General features: G+C 38.0%; 3 protein-coding genes across 3 annotated transcripts; 1 reads left to right on the top strand and 2 right to left on the bottom strand.

Moving 5' to 3' along the window:
- Positions 1-360: 360 nt before the first annotated feature.
- Positions 361-4,378, top strand: LOC145496639 (tumor suppressor candidate 2-like). The gene is made up of 2 exons (XM_081476344.1): positions 361-894; positions 1,506-4,378. Exons 1-2 carry the CDS (start codon positions 764-766, stop codon positions 1,693-1,695), a joined length of 321 nt encoding a protein of 106 aa, XP_081332470.1. The 5' UTR covers positions 361-763; the 3' UTR covers positions 1,696-4,378.
- A 99-nt stretch (positions 4,379-4,477) lies between these two features.
- Positions 4,478-15,335, bottom strand: LOC145496637 (ras association domain-containing protein 1-like). Its single transcript, XM_081476343.1, has 9 exons — positions 13,991-15,335; positions 10,330-10,457; positions 9,817-9,930; positions 8,903-9,034; positions 8,650-8,730; positions 7,845-7,935; positions 7,511-7,626; positions 7,161-7,238; positions 4,478-6,050 (listed from the first exon to the last, which is right to left on the bottom strand). The coding sequence occupies exons 1-9, from the start codon at positions 14,496-14,498 to the stop codon at positions 5,913-5,915; spliced, it is 1,386 nt and encodes a 461-aa protein (XP_081332469.1). The 5' UTR covers positions 14,499-15,335; the 3' UTR covers positions 4,478-5,912.
- A 1,711-nt stretch (positions 15,336-17,046) lies between these two features.
- On the bottom strand, positions 17,047-23,017 carry LOC145498612 (N-acetylglucosamine-6-sulfatase-like). Its single transcript, XM_081478511.1, has 9 exons — positions 23,003-23,017; positions 21,920-22,080; positions 20,913-21,031; positions 19,967-20,070; positions 19,724-19,822; positions 19,536-19,565; positions 19,249-19,344; positions 18,937-19,047; positions 17,047-18,140 (listed from the first exon to the last, which is right to left on the bottom strand). Exons 1-9 carry the CDS (start codon positions 23,015-23,017, stop codon positions 17,967-17,969), a joined length of 909 nt encoding a protein of 302 aa, XP_081334637.1. The 3' UTR covers positions 17,047-17,966.
- Positions 23,018-23,065: the final 48 nt, after the last annotated feature.

The following is a 23,065-nucleotide window of genomic DNA, read 5'->3' on the forward strand; positions in this document are numbered from 1 at the left end:
TTAGTGGCGTTGTTGGACACCCATTACGCAGACATTGTTTTAAGGCACATCACGCAATCTTTTCTCCTTCAAGAAGAAGGATTACGTGATTATCCCAAAGAAAATTCTGTACTCTAACACAGAGCGTGGGAAGCGACCCGAGAAGGAGGAATCACCGAAGTTTCCACCCGCGCACTTGTAGATCAGAGGGGTTTGCGTAGAGAAAATTTTTGCTCCAAAAGGACAGTCAGCTAAAAGAGTTTTGAACGATTTCGTCAAGTTTTAATAGAAACTAAGGAAATGTTCAAAATAAGTCAACTCCGTTACTGTCCATTCTCGAGTTTAGGAGTTGTGGTTTTACGGTTTTGAATCATTTTCAGATCGGTGTTTTGGTTTTTGCACTTAAAAATTTCTGGTTTTTAGGTTTTGCTATTTTTTTTTCACGGTTTTCAGTCTTTTTTTTTCCTTTTAGCACTGAGATGAGTTTGGTGGATTGATATGTTCGGTAGATTTTATGGCCGTTTTTCGGTTTTGAAGGAAATCCGCTTTTTTTCAAGGCTCCAAGTTTTCAGGACACAAAAACCTACTGCGCGCAGTCTAGGAGCCGAGTTCTGAACCTGCGCCCCTCGGCCCTGCTAAAAAATGTCCCTAGTTCCAGTCCTTCTCCAATGACCGCCATTCGGGATTGACTGAATCGAAAGACATTGCTGGGTTTTGAATCGAAAATTAGTGTCTGTGCTAATGGCTTGTTTTCCAGTAGATGTCTTAACATCAAGATAGCAGGATGGGATCAGTCGTTTCTAATATGTATGGTGGGTTTCAGTACATGCTGAGCTGTGGAGGAGAAAATCAAAGAGGCCTTGAAAATGGCGGCTCATTAAAATCTGCGACGCCATTTGTTTGGAAACGTACAAGGTATTTCAGCTTATTTCGTCTTTCTGTCGTATCATTTGGAGCTTTGTTTCTTTTCTTCGAGGTGTTTTGGATTCCTAGCGTGATTTTGTGATTAACGAAATTGAAAACTGTTTTTGCGCTGTGTCAGGTCACAGCAAATGAATAATTTTTTTTTTTCCGACACGAATCGGTGAGTAAAATTCGGAATGCGATCTCATAAATTGCTATTTAAAATAGATCAAAAGTGAACACTTTTCTCTATATTTTTGCAAACAGTTGGCGTGCTATTTGCTTTTGGAATGGAAAAAGCTTACAAATAAGCTATGTTAAACTGAGTTTGATTTATTAAATAAATTAAATGTACAAAAGATGGAACGATCTTTGCCTTCTTTGGTCGGTGAAGTGCGTCACAATTCCTTATCAGTAGTTCTTATTCATGTAAAGAAAGATTAACGTGTACTTATCTTGTCTTGCTTATACCAGTATTTTAATGAAACAGCTTTTGTACCCACACGAAACAGCTTATTTTTGGACAGTTTATTCGCGAGTGTTAACTTTGTGTGATGCTAGTAAGCTTACTTGCAAGCTCAACACTCGCCGACCTCAGATTTTCGCGTTATTTTTTTCTACAGCTCCATGTACTTTGATGAAGATGGCGACTTAGCCCATGAATTTTACGAAGAAGTGAAGCCCAGCAAGAAAGGCAAGAAATTCTTCATGAAGAAAGTGACCCGTCGGTTGCTACCTCAAGGACTGGTGGACTTGCCACATCCAAGACTTCATGTTGATTTTCCTGTGGTTATGTGCGAGACATGTTACTAGAGTAATAACACCATGATATTGAGACCCAGCCTGTGGATTTTATCAGAAGACAATCACTGTTAATGTCATTCATTGAGAAGAATCGCATGTAATAATGAAAGAAACGTAAACCACATGGATTTAATGAGCCAGGCATGTCTGGGCCAACCATTTTGAAAGCAGGGCCAGTCAAAACAGCTTGCGTCACATCAGTTCTATTCACTCTCCTGAAGAATGCTAAGAACTCTTGCCTTACCGTTCTTTCATTTATGTGAACTGTTTTGAACTCTTGCAAAGTTGTATCGGAAAGCAGTTTAACCTTGTGCTTCAAGCTCATCTCCATCAGATTAACATGCCTTAAGGGTGCATGTGATATCCTGCGATATCCTTGCTGCCCGGGCCTGGTTGGCTCTGGTATGCAGTAAATGAGGAAAATTAAATAGGTAACTTCTCACGTCCAATGACCAGCAGGCTTGTTACATCAAATGTTCTAAGCGTGAATTTTTGTCTTGCTGACCAGTATTTAGACTGTCATCAATGGGAAATAAAACAAGATTAATTTTACAGTTACAATTGTAATATAGGGTAAAAAGAGTAATTAAAAGCATTTTAACCCAACTAGCTTTTAAATCTTGGTGCTTAACTTTAGATTCTGTGACGTGAAGCCACTAGAAGTACAGTACACCCTGGATGAATGCAAGTCCTTCACAGGTCTGTCAGGTTACCCGCCAACATTTTGCTGGTACTCTTGCTCCTAAATGTAGGTGCGGTGGCTTCATGATTAGTGTGCTCAATTCCGGATTGAGCAGTGCAGGTTCAAGACCTGGCCAGGGACATTGTGTTGTGTTCTTGGGCAAGACTCTTTATTCTCAGTGCCTCTCTTTACTAAGGAGTACAAATGGGTACCGTCAGAGGCAGGTGATAAGCTTCTGGTACTGGTGAATTTAATGCTGGGGGTAACCCTGTGATGGACTAGCGTCCCATCCAGGGAGTAAAAATATTCCTGGTTGTCTCATGCTACAGAACCTGGGATAAGCTCTGGCCTATTGTGCCACTTGACTCATATGCAGACTTTACTTTTACCTTAGTGTGAGTGTCTTGCTTGAGAACACAGCTTCATGACCCTGGCCAGGGCTTGAACTTAGACTCCTTGAATGATCCAAAGTCATGCACGGTAACCTTTAGGTCACTGCACTGCCCATAGTTAACTGCAATATCCTCTCAGCAGTGAACTTGGGTTGGTGGTCAGGTCTATTTTGTACAGCATTAGACTAAAAGCTCAAGTTTAGCTGGTGTCCAAAGGGTGGAGTTCCATTGTACTTGTATAACAAAAAGTTTGTAGTTCTTGCTCAGTTTAATCTTTTAAAACATGGATGTGCTAGCAGTAGCCACAAGTGGACCCTCAATTTTTTCAAAACAGTATTTAACCAAAGTATAATACAAAAAAATGAGTTGCCATCAAAATATCTGCCATCTACTCCCTTGACACCTGGAGCTTTTTGGCAAAAACACATTTTTTAGTGGAGCTCCTGCACACTGAAGGTGCATGAGAGGAGCCCCATAGTTAAGTAAATTTGGTAACCTGTCGATCTAAAAAATTTTGGTTATGTGACTGTCCGTATGTCCATATGCCAATACCTTGAAAAATAAGAGAGTAGCACGTTCGCCATACACCTCTACATCTTTGATTTCAGGTATCCATGTTATAGTTGACAACTGTCACGAGAAGCTGTCTGCTGACCAGTATCACATGACCATATCACAGGCTCATGTTTAGAGCTCATTGAGTACATGTCTATTTTTGAAGTTGACTACTGACCAGTTTTTGGTTTTTCCATTTGATCGCAGGCTCAAGTCAGGTTTTTCGTCCGGGGGAGGAAGGAGTAGGTGCAAAGGGAAAATTTTGGCGCAAATTAACCCCTGGCGCATTGTGAACTTTTCTCCTGACATATTCCCTGCAACAATCGTCTCTTGGAAAGTCCCTGATGCGTGCGTACGTAATTTCTACAATCTTGGTTACACTTATTGGGTATAGTTTGTTAACATTTAACTACAAGAAAATAGCAAAACCACACGCTGAACAATTACATGCTCACAATTGATCATTTTCTGAGTTTCTGAACTAAGAAGATCAAATATTGCAATCAGGAGCTCTGCTTTTAGACTTGGCTATGCCTATATATTTGATATTTTTGACATTTTCATCATGGATATGATCTGAATTGGCTCCAATCTACTCAAAAAGGCATTTGCCACATGACAGTGTGCCTTTTTTTCCCACTGACATTGTGTTTAGGACATTTTTGCTTGGGAATGGGCAAAAATCAAAATTTTGAGTAATGTCTTTGGACGAGAAAGTGACCTATGTCTTTAGGCTTTTCAGTTATTTTAATTGTTTTTTAGCTTTTGCATTTTCTCCTTTAATCTTTTTGCTGCATTTGTTGACTTTCTACTTAACTTGCTTCCAGTTTAAGAATTTTCTAGAAAGCATCATCAAGATGAAATATTCTTATCACAGAGTAACCAAATGTAGTTGAGGGAAATTTTGCTCTTAGATTTTCACTCAAAATTCTAAGCATTTTCCTCCATATTTTGTGCTCAATTTACCCAATAACTCTGATCTGGGTATCATTGGAAAGATCTTTTCCTCCTGCAGAACTTGAGTATAAGCGATGTCAATTTTGGTCAAAGGTGATGATGTAAGAAGTGGAACAAATGCCAACCCTCCTCACAGCTGGTTACAACCGGCTCAGGCGTCAATGGGTTAAACTATTTTTGTCAGTCAACTGAAATCCACTCTATATGTTGAAAACAAAGATATAACCTTTAATAATGTTGGAGATTTTCATCTCTCTACATATTTTGCCTTCTTATTGACATCCAGTTATATGACAAGGCCTTTAAATTACACCTGGAAAAATATTTTTTCCAACTTTATGGTCAACTATATTGATCAGGTACTGTCAATATCTATAAATACAAGAAATATTTTCCCTTACTGGTTATGTTTTTTGTCAAAATTTCACAAGCCACATGACCAAAAAGCAAATTAAAATTTCTGCAGACAGTAGTATGAAAGATCAAGAATTAAAATGAGATGTACATGTACGATCAGTTTCAACAATTTTACTCAGACTTCAAATGGAGCAGGATGTAACATTGCCAAATAAACTTTGTTATCAATCCTTGCTGTCAACCTCCTATAAGAGCGAAAGTGTCCACAAAGTAATTTGTAATGCTATAAAAATTATTATAATTTTAAATTTACCATACTTTCTTAGCAACTTATTAAGATCTATCCAGTATAAATAATTATTATAGTATTTGCCTATCATTATATTGCTGTTCTGGTATTGTGTACATTTCATAATACAAAATTATGGCATTTAATAAAATTATAATCATCTAAAGGTTTGGAAGTCATTTTGCATAAGGTTTTCAAGATGGTTGCTATCAATGCATTTTGTCAACTGACTTTATTTTAAAGATAGGAGAAAGGCTTTTAAACTGTCTACCAGAAAGCCCAATACAAACAGAAGAACAGGTAGCTAATGGTACATTGTAAATTTGAGAATATACAAAACTAATACAGGGCTGTGCTCTAGAGTGCCAAGATGCCACAGGTGGGTAACTTTTGCCTTTGGGTGACTAGGAAAACTTACTTTTTTCATATAAGCAGCTTAAGCAATGGGAATCCAGGATTTCATGGTTAGGAACCTCTGAGCTCCTTGTATTTTTTCTTAGACTACAGCCTAAGTTGTAATGATTATATGAAAGACTAATATCTTGTAAGGGAGCAGGGACTTCCTAAGCCTTGCAATAGAAATTAAGACTCTAACAGAGCAAACCTGTGAAAGTTGACTAAAAATTAATTAGAACTTTAAATTTATTAGAGTTTCTTGAACGACCATTTCCCACCCTGAAAAGAGAAGATTTGGGTGAATTAAAAAACCTTAATATACAAGCCACAACAACAGGCTGAGGCTTAGTATAAATGTTTTAACTCTCCCAAATTTGTTTTCATATTTGCAGGGTATGTACCACTTTCTATTTCTACAATAAAATATTATTGTGTCATTTCACTAACACAAGGTTTCATGATCCACATGGGCACCTGGAAAATATCCAGTTGATATGAAACTAATTTCTATCACAGAAGAAGTTGATCTTAAAACATACACTGACAATAATAATTATTATTGCAGCTTTAGTTATCTTGAATAATATAAATAAAGCATCTACTGGTCAGATGTTTCACTAGACTCGTCCAGAGGTGGCTTCTCTTCAACTGGAGATGAATTAACAGCTGTTTTTCCTTCTAATAGTGCTAAAGCTTGCTCAAGTCTTTCCTTGTAAACTCTGTACTTTTCTTCTACCTGTCATGAATACAATCAATAAATGGAGAGCTTGAATATGAACTAAGTGCAGCAAGTTGGAAAGATCCATAAGGGAAAAAAAAAATTACAAATTAACAGCATGCAAAGAAGGTGGTGTCCGATGTCATGGGGCTAGTGGATTTTGCAGTTGGGCTTGAAGATTCCTTCCTTGAAGTTTTATGGGAAACTTTTTTAAAGGAAAAACAAATTCCAGACATTAACTATTAGGGCTGGTTCACACTAGCAACGGAATTGGAAGCGCAAGGAGCGTTATGATCCAGTGTAAATCAAAAAGAGGAATCGGAAGCACAGTCAGAAGCTCGACGGAATCGGAGTCAGAAGGATCAGAAGAGTTTTTTTTTTCGCTTCCAATCCAGTGAGAACAAGGTGAATGGAATCGGAAGTGGAATTGGTATTATCAGCCAATCAAAAAACTCATTACCAGTCCCTTTCAAACTTAGAGCAAGAAAAAAAAAAAAAAATGGCAGCTCTAGAGGAAAAACCGGGAGAGGCTGTGAGACAGTTCCCCATTCTTTATGACAAGTCCTGCAGGGACTTCAAAGACAACAGCAAAAAAAGGCTAGCATGGGAGGATGTCGCTACACAAGTAGGACTTCAGACCGGTATGTATTGCAGTAGTGAATACAGCAATAGCAAAAGCAGCAATCTCTCGTTGTCTCCTGGGTCCGCCATCTTGAATGTTTACAAATGAAAGCGAGGCTTACGCTGAAAGCGAGGCTTACGATTCCGCTTCCGTCGTGCCGATTCACACTAGTTCAGAACTTTCTTCCGATTCCAACTCCGCTTATGACTCCGCTTCTGTCGCTTCCATCACTAGTGTGAACCAGCCCTAAGAGATGGATTTTTTGGAGCTGGTAAAAAATATTTCTGGCCAGTACATTATGGTTACAGCTTGCTCGAAAGGTTAAGCCTGAAAATTGGTTTTCTTTGCAGTGCTTGATTAAGATTTGCCTGACTAAGGAAACCAAAAGTAGAAAGGAACAGACTAGACTTGTGACAAGTCAACTTCTATTTAGCACGGAACATGAGAAACAAAGACTCAAGAGTAAAAAAACAACAACCAGCCTTTGAGAAAATCCAGGAACTGACCTGTGTTATATGTTCCTCTTCTTCTCTATCTAGTATCTTCATGAAATTTTGGAGCTCTGGAATGGAGAAAACCTCCCACTGAAATAAAACACAAAGACACTGATCAAAATTCATAAATGTTAGTTATTATGCAAACATTTTCCCAAAAAGCTGACCCTATCCGTTAGCCTTCATTTAGTCAACAGGGGGTTAAATAACTTACTGCTGTTGGAGAGAACTTTTCCCACGGAAGCACTGAGAGAATTGAGTTTCTTGTCCTAGAATATAACACACTTGACCTCTATAGATCAAGCTCACCTATACAGAACTTTTTAGCATAAAAACTGCCATGACCCAGGCATATCACTTACAACAATGTCTCCTGTTTCATTCTCCTGCAGTGAGAAATTATGTCTGATGTCGCCTCCACCCCAAAGCAACCTAAGAACCAAAGGCTGCTCAAAATCAGACATCCGACGAAGAATCACTGCAAGAAAAAAAAAATTCAACACAGTGATGGCTATTCAGATAACTTCAAGTGTTAGCTCCTAGCTCCTGGTGCACATTACCACTACATTATCAACAGGAGGGTCAGGTGGTTGGTTGGGGGGGGGGGGGGGGGAATGGAACGGATACAGTAGTTTAGGATAGTGCAACACTTCTGATCTGGCAATTAAATGAATTCAAAACAGACGACTCCCTTACTGTGCTTGTCTTCCTCTTGGTAACACTCAAACAGTGCGAATTTTCTTGGATTATCAGCTACCTTAAATTTCTTGAGGAGAGCTACAATAACCTGACAAGAAAAGAAAAAAAATTCAAAATTTTTGCTGTGCCTCTCAATAACATGCAGACTCTAAAATTCAAAGCTCAACTGACAAATGCCTTTTTCGCTACCATCAATCAAATGTTTGGTGGCTCCTCCCAGCTTCCGACTACTGCCGAGTATGCGGTAATCAAATCAAATCGTTAAGCACAGTTCAGAACACATAGCACTTTGGAAGCTGGGGGAACCGCCGAACATTTGATTGACGATAGCAAAAAATGCATTTGTTGGTTGAGCTTTGAATTTTGAGTCCGCATGTCATTGAAAGGCACAGTAATAACAAATTAAAATAACAAGCATTGTAAAACAGAGAATAAAAGTAATGAGCTTGGCAAAGAACAAAGAAAAAAATCTGAAATCAACTAAGTTTTGACATATGAATTTAATTCATGTAAACCCGGAAAAACAGACAATTTGTTTATGGTGTCTGCACTCTAAAGAATAGCCTAACTGACTATATATCTGACTTCTGAAAAAAAGGAATTATTAAATAGCATTTACTTGACAAAGACTTAATATTAAAGAAGCCCCTAGCCTCCCTTGAATTGGCCTACTATTACTAAGGGCAATGTTGGTATTGAGAATATTTTATTTTTATTAGTAATACCAGATCTGTCACATTGTGCTAATTATTTCAAAAACAAAAGCCAAAAAATCTTCAAGTATAACCTGAGAGGAACTTACCTCATGGACGGTAGTTTCACTTGTTATATGTAATGCTTTTACTGTCCCAAGGGGAAGAAAAAATGAAGTCCGCTGTGGACTCTGCAATACAGAACCATGATTATGATTATCACACAGTTGTTACCCTATTCCGAACTCTTTTTCTTAACAATTTACCTAGTGAATGAACTGAATGGTAAATGCACAATAGGACAAACATTATCTAGAGTTTAGACAAACACAGTTGGTTCACTACCATTAAAATGCCACTGACCTTCTGATCTTCTTCTCTCTGCACACCAACTGTCTCAAATATTGACAGAGGTCTCTCTCCTGCGATGATGTTGATAGGACGCACCAGGTTCATATGGACACGGATGAAGCCTTGGTAAGTATCTTCATTCCTCTGACAGAAGAGAAACTTTGCATTACAATCACAAATCATTTCAAGCAAAATTAAAATACGTGGACTTAGTAGTTTGGCCAGGACTTGTCAATTATATGGGTGACAAATCCGAGCTTTATCCGTGATAATAGTTTATAAATAAATAAAACTTATTCTTTTGACAATTTTACTTAATTAATGGCACAGTCCATTTTCATTGGCAAAATAAACTAAAATTATTTCAAAATAAACACTGATTCTGAAAAAACCTATTTGTCAATGTAAATAAGCATTTGGAAATTTTCCAAAAGTCTAGTTCTTTTAAAAGTAAAATGATTTCTCTGCTTAATTGCAACATTGAAGTTTTGGAAAATTTTCCCAATAAGTTAGATGCTCACTTGGCCAGTGTATGACTTGATTTATGAAATCAGTCCTGACCATTTTTTACAGCTTGAGGCAAATGAGAGTCTTGCTGCATGTATGTTGTACATACTCTTCTCTCATTAATCTTAATTTTCTCCCAAGACTTTTGCCAATTTATCCTGACCTTCACAACACTCAATTCATGTTACACTTAGGAAGAAAATGGTTTGATGTTGAAATTCAGATTTGATTCCAGCATCATTACAAAAAGATTGCAACCATCCCTAAAGAGAGCTTCTAATCAATTACTTTTTAGCTGTCAGATCACTACATGTCTGATTTTAGAGTCAAAGGTATTTTGGGACCATGTACCAAATGAACACCAACCAACAACAAGCTCTAATTAGATAATAATTCAGAGTCACACACTAGTAACTTACCATGGTCATTATCAGTCCAGTCGTTGATGAGTTGAATTCATCAATCTTCTTGCGCAGGAGACTTCCAGTTGGAGAATCTGTGTAAAGCATAAATGGTTCTTTTCTCTTTTCACCCTGCAATTTATCAAAAACACTTCAGTTCATGCTCATATAGGCACACTGTAGAATCATAGACCTTTACTGTTAATAAATAACATACATATGGAATTTACAGTGACACATCCATGATAGAGTGGCAGCTTGCCAACTGAACATTTCTAGATCAAACTGAAATTTAGAAGTGTCAATTTTTGAAGAGGAAGGTAAACTGAAGAACCTCAAAAATCCCTCCAAGAAAGGATGGAAACAAACAACAAACTCCACCTAAATATGACAGTGGTCTGGACTTGAACTGTCTACAGGGAGGCAAAATTTCTCAACACTGGCTATTCCTGATAAGCGTCTTGATGATTTCAGTATAACCAAAGACAAAAGAAGACATGTACCAATCAACACTAATAATAATATTATTACCTGATCTATAAGGTGTAGTGTTTTCATAGTCATCTCATCGACTGATAGATTTCTTTCAAACTGCCAACCACCAGTACAGTCTAAATCCACGTCATCTCTACATCGCCGGTGACATGTGTACTTGCAGTCTGTAATAGAAAAAGAAAAATAGATCAAGAACTGCTTTACAACGATCACAATTGATCTTGTTTGGCTAGACTGTTCCCATCCAAATTGAAAGTAAAATTATTACTTACACTAACTTTGCTGCAACTTGAATATGTAGATGTTTAAATCAATATTCACTTCTCTTTCCGGCAAACAAATTTAACAGACCAGGTTTAAAAGTGAGAGAATATTTCAAATTTGATTCTGCAAATAGCACCATGTGAAGTTTTGCTCCATTAAGGTTTTCTCTGAATGGTAATAAACCAGGGATTTACTTGTAAATTCACTATAACATCAACCTGACTTCACAACTGAAAGGGTGAAAGATAAAAGTCTGAAGTTCCCTTCACTGTAAAATCCAATTATCAAAATAAAGGGATTGATTCAACATAAATGAAGCACATTAATGATGAAAACCAATACAAAAAATGATTGAGTGTACCTTAGAATTAATCACTTACTATAGATGGAAAAACGTACCTCAGAAAAATGTTACATGTACCACGAACAATGTCAGAATTCTTGTAAAATGGAAATGGTAAATGATGTTTCTAACAAGTGGCTTCACTGTCAATAAAGTTACGTTGCTTGAATTCATTTCTGAACTAGAAATTATATTTAATGCATGACATCATACAGAAAAAACTATCATATGTCAAATATTTGAACAAATTTTAAATTTCTGTCACTGTCTGAATAGACAATTTGAATTGCATTTTGACACAATGTTGATTGAAATCTTTGAGATCACTTTATTGACCAATCAAAGACTTCACCAACTGAACAAAACACATTTTATTAATAAATAAAGGATTAAAAACACAGTTTATGTATTCCTTTTCTCCCCAGAATTTATTATATGCTTGTCATATGATAAATAAAAAGAAAGCTGATAGGTTTTAATTTATAACATCTTAAATTACAACAGAAATTTGTTGGAACTTGTACTTGATTTTATTTAATAGTACAACGGGCATGACTGTATTTTTCACCAGATCTTTTCTACAAAACCACAATGTTCAAGATTATACATTCAGTACTGGCATTATGAAGTATGTAATATTTTTAAATTACTATTAATTTATAATAATTTCTCTTTCTGTTATTAGTAATTTATAAAATTTAGTCTTATATTTATTTACTATGTTACAACTGACTACTGTCAAAATGAATCTGCCTATCAAACTGTACAAAGCATAATTTTAAAAACTACTAAAGATATATTCATTTTTGCTAGTGCAAAGGGCATTAATACTCACATAATCTCTGTGTTTTGTCTACAAGACAATCAGGTGGCAGTAACTGATAACATTGCATTACAACACAATTCTGGCTTGCCTTCAAGATTCATCAGTTGTATGACCTTCTTGTTATTATATTGCTAGCTTCTGGTAACTCCAAACAGTTTTACTGGTAGGTATTTATCAAATTATTTCACTTACACAGATATAAAAACATTATACATAATTGTGCAGCTTGGCAATAAGTTACAAAAATTACAAGGAAGATCCATGTGGTTCATTGTGTTGTAAGTAAGACAGTAATCACAAAAGTTTTATATTTTGCTGTGCGCTATATTTATGTGTGAGTCATATCCCAAAGGCATGTTGTGAAACTATAAAATTCTGCAAAGAGGTAAAATATGAACAGCAAATTGCCTGATATCCCTCTTGTCTCAAAAATGGTGCCGTTTTTAAAATCTTTGCAATCATTGACTGAGAAACAAAATTTTAAATTTTAAATAAGATTTTAATTCTTTTTTAATTTGAATTTGTGCATGACACAAATTCAAAGCTGTATTATTTTGTAAATCATACATTTTTGACAGTTATTCATGACATATGTTTGACATACATATTTTTCTCCACTAATCATTCATAAATTTTCATAGGCAGATCTTTGCTTTTTTGACATCCAAGTACAGGCATTGAGCATCCTTTAAGAAAATCTAAATTATTCCTGATCAATAGCTTACTAATCTTCATATACATGTATCAGACATTGGGAAGATGAATTTAGACACCAGCTCTAATGCCATTAAGGATAACATGAACATGGTAACACATGACATCATCTCCCTTTTTACCCAGTGCTTACAGAAGGTCGACCCATGTTTTAACATTGGATGATTCTGGAAAATATCCATACTTGGTACCATGGGTGGTATCTTCATCAACCTCCCCTCCATTCCCAGTGTTCAGAAATTGTAAAATGCTGAATCCCCTCTTGCCTTTGGAATTCCGTAATCAGTCAACCCCACTCAGGAAATTCTGATTTTTCTTTACAGCTGACTTGAAAAGCCCTCTCTAACTTTCACACACCTTTATTTTATGGAGATTCACCTTCTCATTCTCACTGAAAAATGTTTACCTGTTGATAATTTTCAGTCCAGCAAGTCAAAAATGCAAAAAATACGTTGTTGATCAGATAAGTTGTTTGACTCCCACGAAAAGGAAAACAAAACTAAAACGCTTATTTTGTACCCCCAAAAAACTCACTGACTTGTGAAGGCAGTATCCAAATTTTTATGGAAGATGGAGAATTCTTAAGAAACATCCAAATACAAACTCTGGTTCACTTGAAACGTTTTCACAAATAGTTCTAATTGTGCACCTGTATTCCCCCTTTGGAAGTGCAAACCTGACCCCCCCCCCCCCCCCACCACCATGTCTTTGCAATGCAAGTCAGCCATAATTACAATGATATCCAAGGAACTTCCAAAAAAAATACAAACAAACATGGATCAAAATCTACCAATCACAACTCACTGTTTATGTGACATTTTCAACCCACTGAAATAAACTTCTGTTTCCTCAGATGTCGACGCAGGTGAATGACGGCAACAAAACACGAAACCATTTATTAAGCAGAGTTTGTGTTATTTGAAAGGTGCAGTAATATATTTCAATGGTCATCTATCATTTAACAACTTTTATAATGGGTTTCAAGTCAGGTGCTCTGTACATAACCAATATAATTTATACATGTAGACATAGTGGAAACAACATACTTAATTGGCAATTCTGGCCAAAGTGTAGTGTATTCAAGAAAAAAAAATTAAACTTAATTTGTTAAACAGTGGCGCAAGACTGGAAGAACTAAGTTTGGACAAGTTTATATTTTATACTCTGTTTAGTAAACATCTATCCATAGGATTGCGTTAACTTAATGAATCTAATCTCTTTATGCTTAACGTCTAACTTAACTGCCCTAGAAACCGCAAAGATAATATTCTCGACCTAAAATGTGAGCTTATACTTGCTCTATGAAACTTGAGCAAGTTAGAATAGTTAGAAAGTAGAAAATAGGAAGTTAATAGTAAGCTGAAATAGTGTAAGCTTCCAAGCTAACACTACTCTGCATTCGGTCTTAAAGCTTACACTACTCTACCTTCAGTCTTAAACGCAGTTTATGTACTCTGCAGTTACAACAGCCAGATGTGACACAAACTAAGGATGTCTGGGCTGTTGAAACTGCATTGGTTTAGCGTAAAAATGGTGAACTTTTTACTTACTTTTGCACCGTACACATTGCTTAAAAAGTCCCCAAATAAACTCCCCACAGCAGTCGCACCATGTAGGATTTCGTAGATGACAAGAAACAAATGAATGTCCTCTGCCAACGTATCTTACAGCAGCCTTCTCGTCCGTCACATTCTCCGTCGTCACAGATCGCTTTAAGCTAGCGCGTTTCTTTGCGCCTTTTCTGTTGACAAAATGCGAAATGAAGTCTTTCACTGGGTTTTTTGCTGTTGGTGGCATGTGCGGCACAGATATAGCTCGCGTTCTGTCTTTGTGATCACTGGTTAGAGTTTTGAACTCCCTGTAGTTTTTTCCTGGAGAGTTTGGGCTTCGAGGTTTCGGTTCCTCGTTGACAAAAACCTCGTCACTTTCCATCATAGAGATAGCGTACAGTAGCCAAAATATGCCCCTTTCGAAAATTAGCAACAATCTTACAAATATCCAGTCGTGAAAACGGTTCTTGCTCGAGTTATTATCCACGGTTTTCAGTTTACTTCGCATAAGGGCTTCAGATAATATGTCTCGAAAGCAAGACGTGTTTGTAAACTGTTGACACTCGCAGACATGTCGTGAAACTGAACCTTTTCCACGTCCGGGATCGCCATGTTTCTTGGTCGTGAAATATGATATGTCCCAGGAGGATTGCGTTGCGTCATGAGACAAATCTGTCACTCGCTGGGTGGGGAGGCTAGGGACCTCGCTTCACAACTCGAACTCAATATTTTTAAAAGTTTTTTTCGTCACTTCGATTTCAGAGCGAATAATAAGCATAAAACCAACCCGATCGGAATGTACTTTTTGTAGAGTAGGTTTTTTTTTTTTACCAGTTTGAAAAGGGAGCCGATAGCGTCATTCCATTTTGCACCGCGACTCATCGACGAAAAATAAATTTTGAAAATTTGATTTCTGTGAAAAATTTGGAAAAGATAAGAGATTTGTAATTTTAAAAAGAAAAGAAAAGAAAAAAAAGAAGAAGAAGAACAAAAAAAAAAAAAAAAAAAAAAAAAAAAAGACAGAGTCGAGTTCGACTATCTCGACCGGGCTGTGAATGATCGTCTATTCACAGGTGCTATCCCACTACTGTTTGACGCGGGAGCTTTTGCCTGCTGTGTTTCCACCCTGGGCCGGTTCGCTCCTCTTTAACCAACCTGGAGAACTCAGACTCCTCTGTGTTCACCATATTGACGCCAAACTTAGCGCGGACACCCGATCTACATAGAACGAACACCCTCAGGAATCCCGCCCTCAAGCCATTCAACGACCCCAGCCTCCAAGTACCTGGATTACAGGCGTGCGCCACTACGCCCGGCTGACGAAATATGAACAAATTTAACAGGTCAATCGTAACAAGCCTCGACTGCCCGCCGGAAGTAAAATGGCTTATTCTTAAAGACCAAAATACATCACGATTCCTACAGAAAACTCAACGTAAAAGGAAAGCAACAAATATTTATCTTAGGATTGAGGTTAGATTGAACTACACAAAATGTAATACAAAGCTGGCTGGATATAGTTTGTCACAATATTGGTTTTCGTTCAAACGAAGCATTGTCGGCGGAAGTCGAAAGCTTTTATTGGAAGGAGAGAACAATGGAACGGACTTGTGGAATATGGAAACCGGATGGAACAGTTATATCTTTTTGTCGGTCTCTCTCTCTCTGTCTATTTGTTTGCTATTCAGTATCGACAAAAAATAAATATCGAAATTATTAAGAAGAGACTGCTACACCGAAACATAGAAATCTGAAATCCGTATTTTCATCCATATACTTACATACCCTTGTAGAAGCATCGAGCGTTTTAAAAAAACTCCCACTATTAATTTGTTATTAATACTAATAAAATGAATAGCTGTTGCACCGAGCTGAAATTAGATGCAATTCACCGCGGTACCATTATTAGAAAAGATGGAAAAGACACGAAAACCAACAATACACGTAACAACTTTTCTTCCACAGAGTCTTGACGCTTTGGAAGGCAGGTGTTTAACATTTACAGACTGCAGACTGCAGACTATATTTGGGTCAAAATAGCGTTCTGGTTAGCCTGAATATCACTCAGGCTGTTTATGGTTAGCTCTCAGTAATGGAAATGGGAATACTTGAGAGTACGATGAGTTGAAAAGTCTGCATTTTGCGGTCTGCAGTCTGCAAATGTCATACACCGTTGGAAGGTACAGGACAACAACGGAAGCGAAGAAATAGCGGCACAGTAGTTTTGACCTACTACGTTTTCGGCCATTTTAGGAGACATTTACAAACTCTTAGCGTTGTATATTATGGGTCAGATCTTATACGTAATCAGTTCCGGGTTGATCGAAAGGTGGATAACACTATCCGCCGGACAAATCACTACCCAGCTGGACAGCGTGGTTTGCTTTGTTAACACTTAACCCCTGGATAGCGATTTATCCGGTGGATAGCGATTTATCCGGTGGTCTTCGAACAACTGGGGCCGGGTCTAAAAGCATTGACTGAATCCCCGCGCAGCCAACCTTGTTCCCAGGGCTTTTCAAGCCCTGGCCATGGGAACGAGGTTGCCGCGCAGATTCCCTCAGACTTTGGACAACTTCTTTGGATCCAGATTGAGCGAGTGCCACTAAAAAAAATACATTCCTTTGAACTAGAAATACTAGATTAGAGCTTTTCCAGAGTCTTTACCGATATGGGTAAAAGGGAGTAATGAAACCATTTTACGTGCAAGATGGAAGAATGTTTTCAATGATAGTCTGAAAAAAAAAACGGAGATCGAAAAATTTCTACTGCAAGAACACGCAACCTTATTGGTGAGAATTTGGCCCTTGTTCATGGTTTGCAGACCCCATTGCTTTATTTAACGAGGGCAAAATATGTTTTCTCTCTTTCCGGCGCGACCATTCATTCATTAAATTACCGCATTATCCATTCATTGGAAAGTAAGAACACGTTCGCAGCACGATTGCGTAGAAATCTCTACAGGAGCTCGAGAATCAAGATTTAACAAACTATTCAACGCGAAGACTTGGTAAACACACGCTAAGAAATATAAAAAAATAAGAACAACTCAAACATCTCTTTTCAAAACTGTTTTAATCTGAAACAAAGTTTATTTAAAAACACATTATTCTAAACGGATTCAAAATACTCTGAAAGGTAATAATAATATATTACACTGCTTTTTTCTATTATGAGAAATAAAATTCTCCCCAGCACTATATAGCAACTCTTAAAATTTACTTTTATGAGTATATCATTCTCTCGAAATAAAATAAATTTTGCAAAGCTACGAAGATTCCATTTTTACCTAAACAGACGGAGAAGATTCCCTATGTTCCTCACAAAACTATAAAAAAATGTCTTGGAAGAGAGGCTAGAGAAGCAAAGCATACGGGAATTGTGTTCAGTTGTTAATTCTCGGATCCTAATACGATTCAAACTTATGTAATGTTTTTGACGCCATCTTGTGAGGGGGGAGGGGGGGAGGGGAGGAGGGGCAGACACGGGAAAAATGTCAGTAAATGTAAAGTAAATGTAAAGAAAAGTTACGAATCTAAAGTCTAACAATTCGCGAAAAATTCGACTCTCGAAACATTTAATACGAACTAAAAACTAAAGATATGAAGTAAGAGCATTCACTGGTCAAATTTGAGTGGTAAAACGTCTATAGAAAAGGTGCAATTCCCACCAGCTCAGCTGTGTTCTACAAATGTGATCGATAAAATCTAATTTTCTTGTGCTGTGGACCTTTATCATGTAAAACTTAAAACCTTCAGCTGAATGTTAATCATCCTCATATTATTGACCATTGAACTTCCCGGCAACTTATCTATTCCCTTACATTTACTGTATCTTTTTTACGTGTTCGCCACCCAACTAAGATGGTGCCTGCAACCGTCAAAGCGTCTGTTACAAGCACTAATCAGATCTGGGAAGCGTTAGATATTCAGCGTGGCATTTCCACGCTGTTTACAGCTTAGACGTCCTTCGCACTTCAGAGCCCCACATCCCTGCTTTCACTTGAGCTCTTCCTACAAGAGTTCCCTGAGCACAACACCAAATCCACGAGGCGGTTGTGTTTTGCTTTCAAGAATTTCGGGGAGGCGCCTTTGACTATATTGTTGAGTTGAGCAGGATCCTTCTTCACGTCGTACAGCTCCACAAACGCCTAGAGTCAGAGAAAAAATGGAAATAAAACACGGAAAGTTTGCAGGAGGAACGCCCGTGGTGACGAGCAAGGGAAAAAATCCGCCACCAGAGTCTGTGTATAGTTCGTACTAGAGTCGTGACAAACTACGGACAGAGACTTGAAAAGTCTTGCAGAAACATGACTAAAATTCATTTTTGCGAACCTCGTAGCCTGAAATGTCAGTCATGTTTCGCCCTCAGCCTATTAAATCTCCTAGGGATTAGGCTGAGGACGAAACATGACTGACATTTCATGATACGAAACTCGATAAAGTGTTTTCACATGACGTCACGGCAGGCATGTTGGTATCCGATAACAACGAAACGGCGACTAAGGTGGTCTCCCTGTGGGCGGTTGAACTTTTTCATCTGAAACATTTGAAACACTTTCAAACATTTCATTTTGAACACTTTCATTTGTTCCAATAAATTTGCATGGCTGCTGGTCACCTCAGTGAAAACGCTCTATAAAGCTAAGTTTTGAGTGTTAAGGTTTAAGAAATGACGTTTGGCCAATCACTGTCAATCACAACAAACTCAATACGCCAATCAGAATTCGAGGTAGTAAAAGGTAACAGCTGTTACCGGCGCCAACCCGGAAGCGCGGGAAAACCTGCAAGACTTCGCGTTCGCTTTGATTGCTGATGAGTTTTGGCCTTTTGGAAAATACTTAGACAGCTATGCAAAGCTAAAATCCAACTGAAAGAAGCCTTATCAATCATAAAAAATGATGGTGGTGCGAAAAGGGCTTCTTAAGTCCACAGAATCAAACTTACCTCTTTGTCAGCGAACTCGCAGTACATCATGTCTTCGGACTGGCTCAGTGAGCGGACACACGAATACGTGTTGTTCCAAGCATCCTCGCAAACACAGTTGGGCCAGCAACACTAAGGAAGAAAAACAGTCATAGGACAAACTCTACACATATAAGCTTGTTTACATCAAACTTTTAACGCGGCGAGTTTGCATTTCAAAAACCTCGGTTCCTTTTAGCGTTTTTGAGAAGCCTATTAACAATGACCCTGTGAAATCATTTTGACTGGTTATGTCTGAGAACGATAAATATAAACAAAACGTGTGTTTAACACCGAGACTCCAGCTGAAAGCTCTGGGCATCCCGCAATCTTTAGGTCACCTTCTCCGTAGTGCTGCACGAGAAAATCTGTGCGCCATTCCACATTCTTCTGAATAAGAACAAAGGCAAATCATTATTGTTAAAATGCAACAGGGTTTTACTGTAAAATAAGCTTGGTCGTGATAAACGGCAATAACTTTAAGGTCCTTTATATAACTATCGGAAATACACAAAGTTACGTTATAGGTGCAACGGGGACAATGCCTTTCAGTAAACCTAGCTACGACTTGACATATTTACCTCTTTCTGGCTCTTTTGAAAATCTGCTTTCTAGAAACGAAAAAGTAAGGAAAAAAGGTAATCAACGTCACTATAGAAGTATACAATGCAAGTTCTTCCACTCGGAGACCTAATTTAAAAATAGTAATTCCACAAGTCATTGAATTAACGGCCTTGTCAGAATAACTTATAAGGACTGAACTACGTACCAAAAGAGGTAGAATTGACCGACCATCCATGGACTCAGGTGCTTTTCCACCAGCTAACTCCACAATTGTTGGTGCTATGTCAATATTGAGAATAGGGCTCTAAAAATGACAAAAAAGAAAACTCAAAAACGTAAAAAAACCCTGCTGCAGTGTCTTAAGTGGGTTGAGCCCTCTAAATGCCTAACAAGAACACTAAATTCTAGATGTTCCAGTTTGAATTTCTTCTGGACAAGAAACTCTCACCTGAGAGGTTTTATTTGCCATCACTCCAGGACCTCTGATCATAAAAGGCACACGGACATCAAACTCATACAGCTGGCGTTTGTCTTGTGGAAGGGAAAACTGACCTGCAGAAACTGAGGAAATAAACAAGGCCAATGACCTACAAGAATAATATATAAAACCAAGAATGTCTACAAGCCTCTGCACATAAGTTATTTCACGAAAAGAATTAGGTAGGTGATGGATGATTTACTGTATCATAAAAACTGTGACCTATGTTAGTTTGAGTTCTACTATAGAAGTTCTACTAAGTTCTCAAAACCAATACTGAAAGAAATTTTCGACAATTATGGGGAGAATAATATCTTGCATTTGAATATACCACACAGATTAATAGTGCTTTTCATGCATTCTGATTGGTCAATTTGGAGGTAAAAAGCACTATTCACCTCCGAGCAGAGATTTTGAAATTTCCAACCATCAGGAACAAAGTTTGTTTGTTTGTTCTGCTGGTTGTTTAGCTTGTGTCAGTGAAATTGACACCAATGTTCACCTCCACTTCACTGCATTATTTTTAATAATTTATTCTAGGCATGCACTGCATGCAGAATTTTATATTATCAATGGAGTTGGATGGCTCCTGAGTACCAACACTTTACTCTCACTGGTTTCTCTAGTGTGAAGCAAATATGAGTATTGCTACTCTCCTGAGTGGGGATGCTAGTTCATGGCTAGTTACCTCCCCCTCCTTAACATGCTGTTTCAGCTACCAGTTTGATGGTATTTATACTTTTGTGATCCCAGGAAGCTGGTCAAATCTGGATCACTTAATCCAAAGCTGAACACATTAACTAATTAAGGCCACCATACTTTCCAACAAATCTTCAACAACAAATTGATATGTACCCATTCTGTAACACACTCTCTAACACAATGTTTAAATTGGGCAAGCATTGGTCACAGTTACCTAAATGAAATCCATTATCTGAAGAAAATATGATGTATGTGTTTTCCAAGTGTTTTCCAATGGCCAACGCCAGGGCGACGTCTTCAACAAGATCATCCACTGACAGCAGTGTCCGCCATCTTAAAGAAACAAATTATATGGATTTTGTTAGCTGATAAGTACTGTAGTTTTTTCCTGGAGAGTTTGGGCTTCGAGGTTTCGGTTCCTCGTTGACAAAAACCTCGGCACTCTCCATCATAGAGATAGTGTACAGTAGCCAAAATCTGCCCCTTTCGAAAATGAGCAACAAGCTTAAAAATATCCAGTCGTGAAAACGGTTCTTGCTCGAATTATTATCCACGGTTTTCAGTTCAGTTCGCATAAGGGCTTCAGATAATGTGGCTCGAAAGGAAGACGTGTTTGTAAACCGTTGACACTCGCAGACATGTCGTGAAACTAAACCTTTCCCACGTCCGGGATCGCCATGTTTCTTGGTCGTGATAATATGATATGTCCCAGGAGGATTGCGTTGCGTCATGAAACAAATCTGTCACTCGCTGGGTGGGGAGGCTAGGGACCTCGCTTCACAACTCGAACTCAATATTTTTAAAATTTTATTTCGTCGTTTCGATTTCAAAGCGAATAATAAGCATAAAACCAACCCGATCGGCATTTACTTTTTGTGGAATAGGTTTTTTTCCCACCAGTTTTAATAGGGTGCCGATAGCGTCATTCCATTTTGCACCAGGACGCATCGACGAAAAATAAATTTTGAAAATTTTTTTTCTGCGAAACTCTTTTTTCTCTTTTTTTAAGGTCAAATTTGGAATAGCTAAGTTATATGTAGTTGAAAAAAGAAAAGAAAAGAAAAGAAAAAAGAAAAAGAAAGAAAACAGAGTCGAGTTCAACTGTCTCGAACGGGCTGTGAGTGACCGTCTATTCACGGGTGCTATCCCACTACTGTTTGACGCGGGAGCTTTTGCCTGCTGTGTTTCCACCCTGGGCCGGTTCGCTCCTCTTTAACCAACCTGGAGAACTCAGACTTCTCTGTGTTCACCATATTGACGCCAAACTTAGCGCGGACACCCGATCTGCATAGAACGAACACCCTCAGGAATCCCGCCCTCAAGCCATTCAACGACCCCAGCCTCCAAGTAACTGGATTACAGGCGTGCGCCACTACGCCCGGCTGACGAAATATGAACAAATTTAACAGGTCAATCGTAAGAAGCCTCGACTGCCCGCCGGAAGTAAAATGGCTTATTCTTAAAGACCAAAATACATCACGATTCCTACAGAAAACTCAACGTAAAAGGAAAGCAACAAATATTTATCTTAGGATTGAGGTTAGATTGAACTACACAAAATGTAATACAAAGCTGGCTGGATATAGTTTGTCACAATATTGGTTTTCGTTCAAACGAAGCATTGTCGGCGGAAGTCGAAAGCTTTTATTGGAAGGACAGTACAATGGAACGGACTTGTGGAATATGGAAACCGGATGGAACAGTTATATCTTTTTGTCGGTCTCTCTCTCTCTCTGTCTATTCGTTTGCTATTCAGTTTCGAAAACAATAAACATCGAAATTATTAAGAAGAGACTGCTACACCGCCACATAGAAATCTGAAATCCGTATTTTCATCCTTATACTTACACACCCTTATAGAAGCATCGAGCGGTTTGAAAAAACTCTCAGTATTAATTTGTTATTAATACTAATAAACCGAATAGCTGTTGCACCGAGCTGAAATTAGATGCAATTCATTGCTGTACCCTTATTAGAAAAATGGAAAAGACACGAAAACCAACAATACACGTAACAATTTTTCTTCCACAGAGTCGTGACGCTTTGGAAGGCAGGTGTATCACATTTACAGACTGCAGACTGCAGACTACATTGGGGCCAAAATAGCGTTCTGGTTAGCCTGAATATCACTCAGGTTAGCCTGTTTATGGTTAGCTCTCAGTAATGGAAGTAGGAATACTTGAGAATACGATGAGTTGAAAAGTCTGCATTCTGCGGTCTGCAGTCTGCAAATGTCATACACCGTTGGAAGGTACAGGACAACAATGGAAGCGAAGAAATAGTAGCACAGTAGTTTTGACCTACTACGTTTTCAGCCATTTTAGGAGACATTTACTAACTCTTAGCGTTGTATATTATGGGTCAGAT

The sequence above is a fragment of the Orbicella franksi genome, chromosome 9, assembly GCF_964199315.1.
Source record: "Orbicella franksi chromosome 9, jaOrbFran1.1, whole genome shotgun sequence".
NCBI lineage: Eukaryota > Metazoa > Cnidaria > Anthozoa > Scleractinia > Merulinidae > Orbicella > Orbicella franksi.

Bases quoted from the DNA above. Each gene is read 5' to 3' on its own strand.
- LOC145496639 (XM_081476344.1), top strand. From the start codon at position 764: ATGGGATCAGTCGTTTCTAATATGTATGGTGGGTTTCAGTACATGCTG. The intron at 895-1,505 runs GTATTTCAGCTT...TTTTTTCTACAG, and splicing joins TTTGTTTGGAAACGTACAAG to CTCCATGTACTTTGATGAAG.
- LOC145496637 (XM_081476343.1), bottom strand. From the start codon at position 14,498: ATGCGAAGTAAACTGAAAACCGTGGATAATAACTCGAGCAAGAACCGT. The intron at 7,627-7,844 runs GTAAGGGAGTCG...TTTTTCTTGCAG, and splicing joins CCAAGAGGAAGACAAGCACA to TGATTCTTCGTCGGATGTCT. The intron at 7,239-7,510 runs GTAAGTGATATG...GTTTTATTTCAG, and splicing joins ATGAAACAGGAGACATTGTT to TGGGAGGTTTTCTCCATTCC.
- LOC145498612 (XM_081478511.1), bottom strand. The intron at 21,032-21,919 runs GTTGGTTAAAGA...TGTTTCTTTAAG, and splicing joins GAGAAGTCTGAGTTCTCCAG to ATGGCGGACACTGCTGTCAG. The intron at 19,345-19,535 runs GTAAATATGTCA...GTTCTTATTCAG, and splicing joins TTCAAAAGAGCCAGAAAGAG to AAGAATGTGGAATGGCGCAC.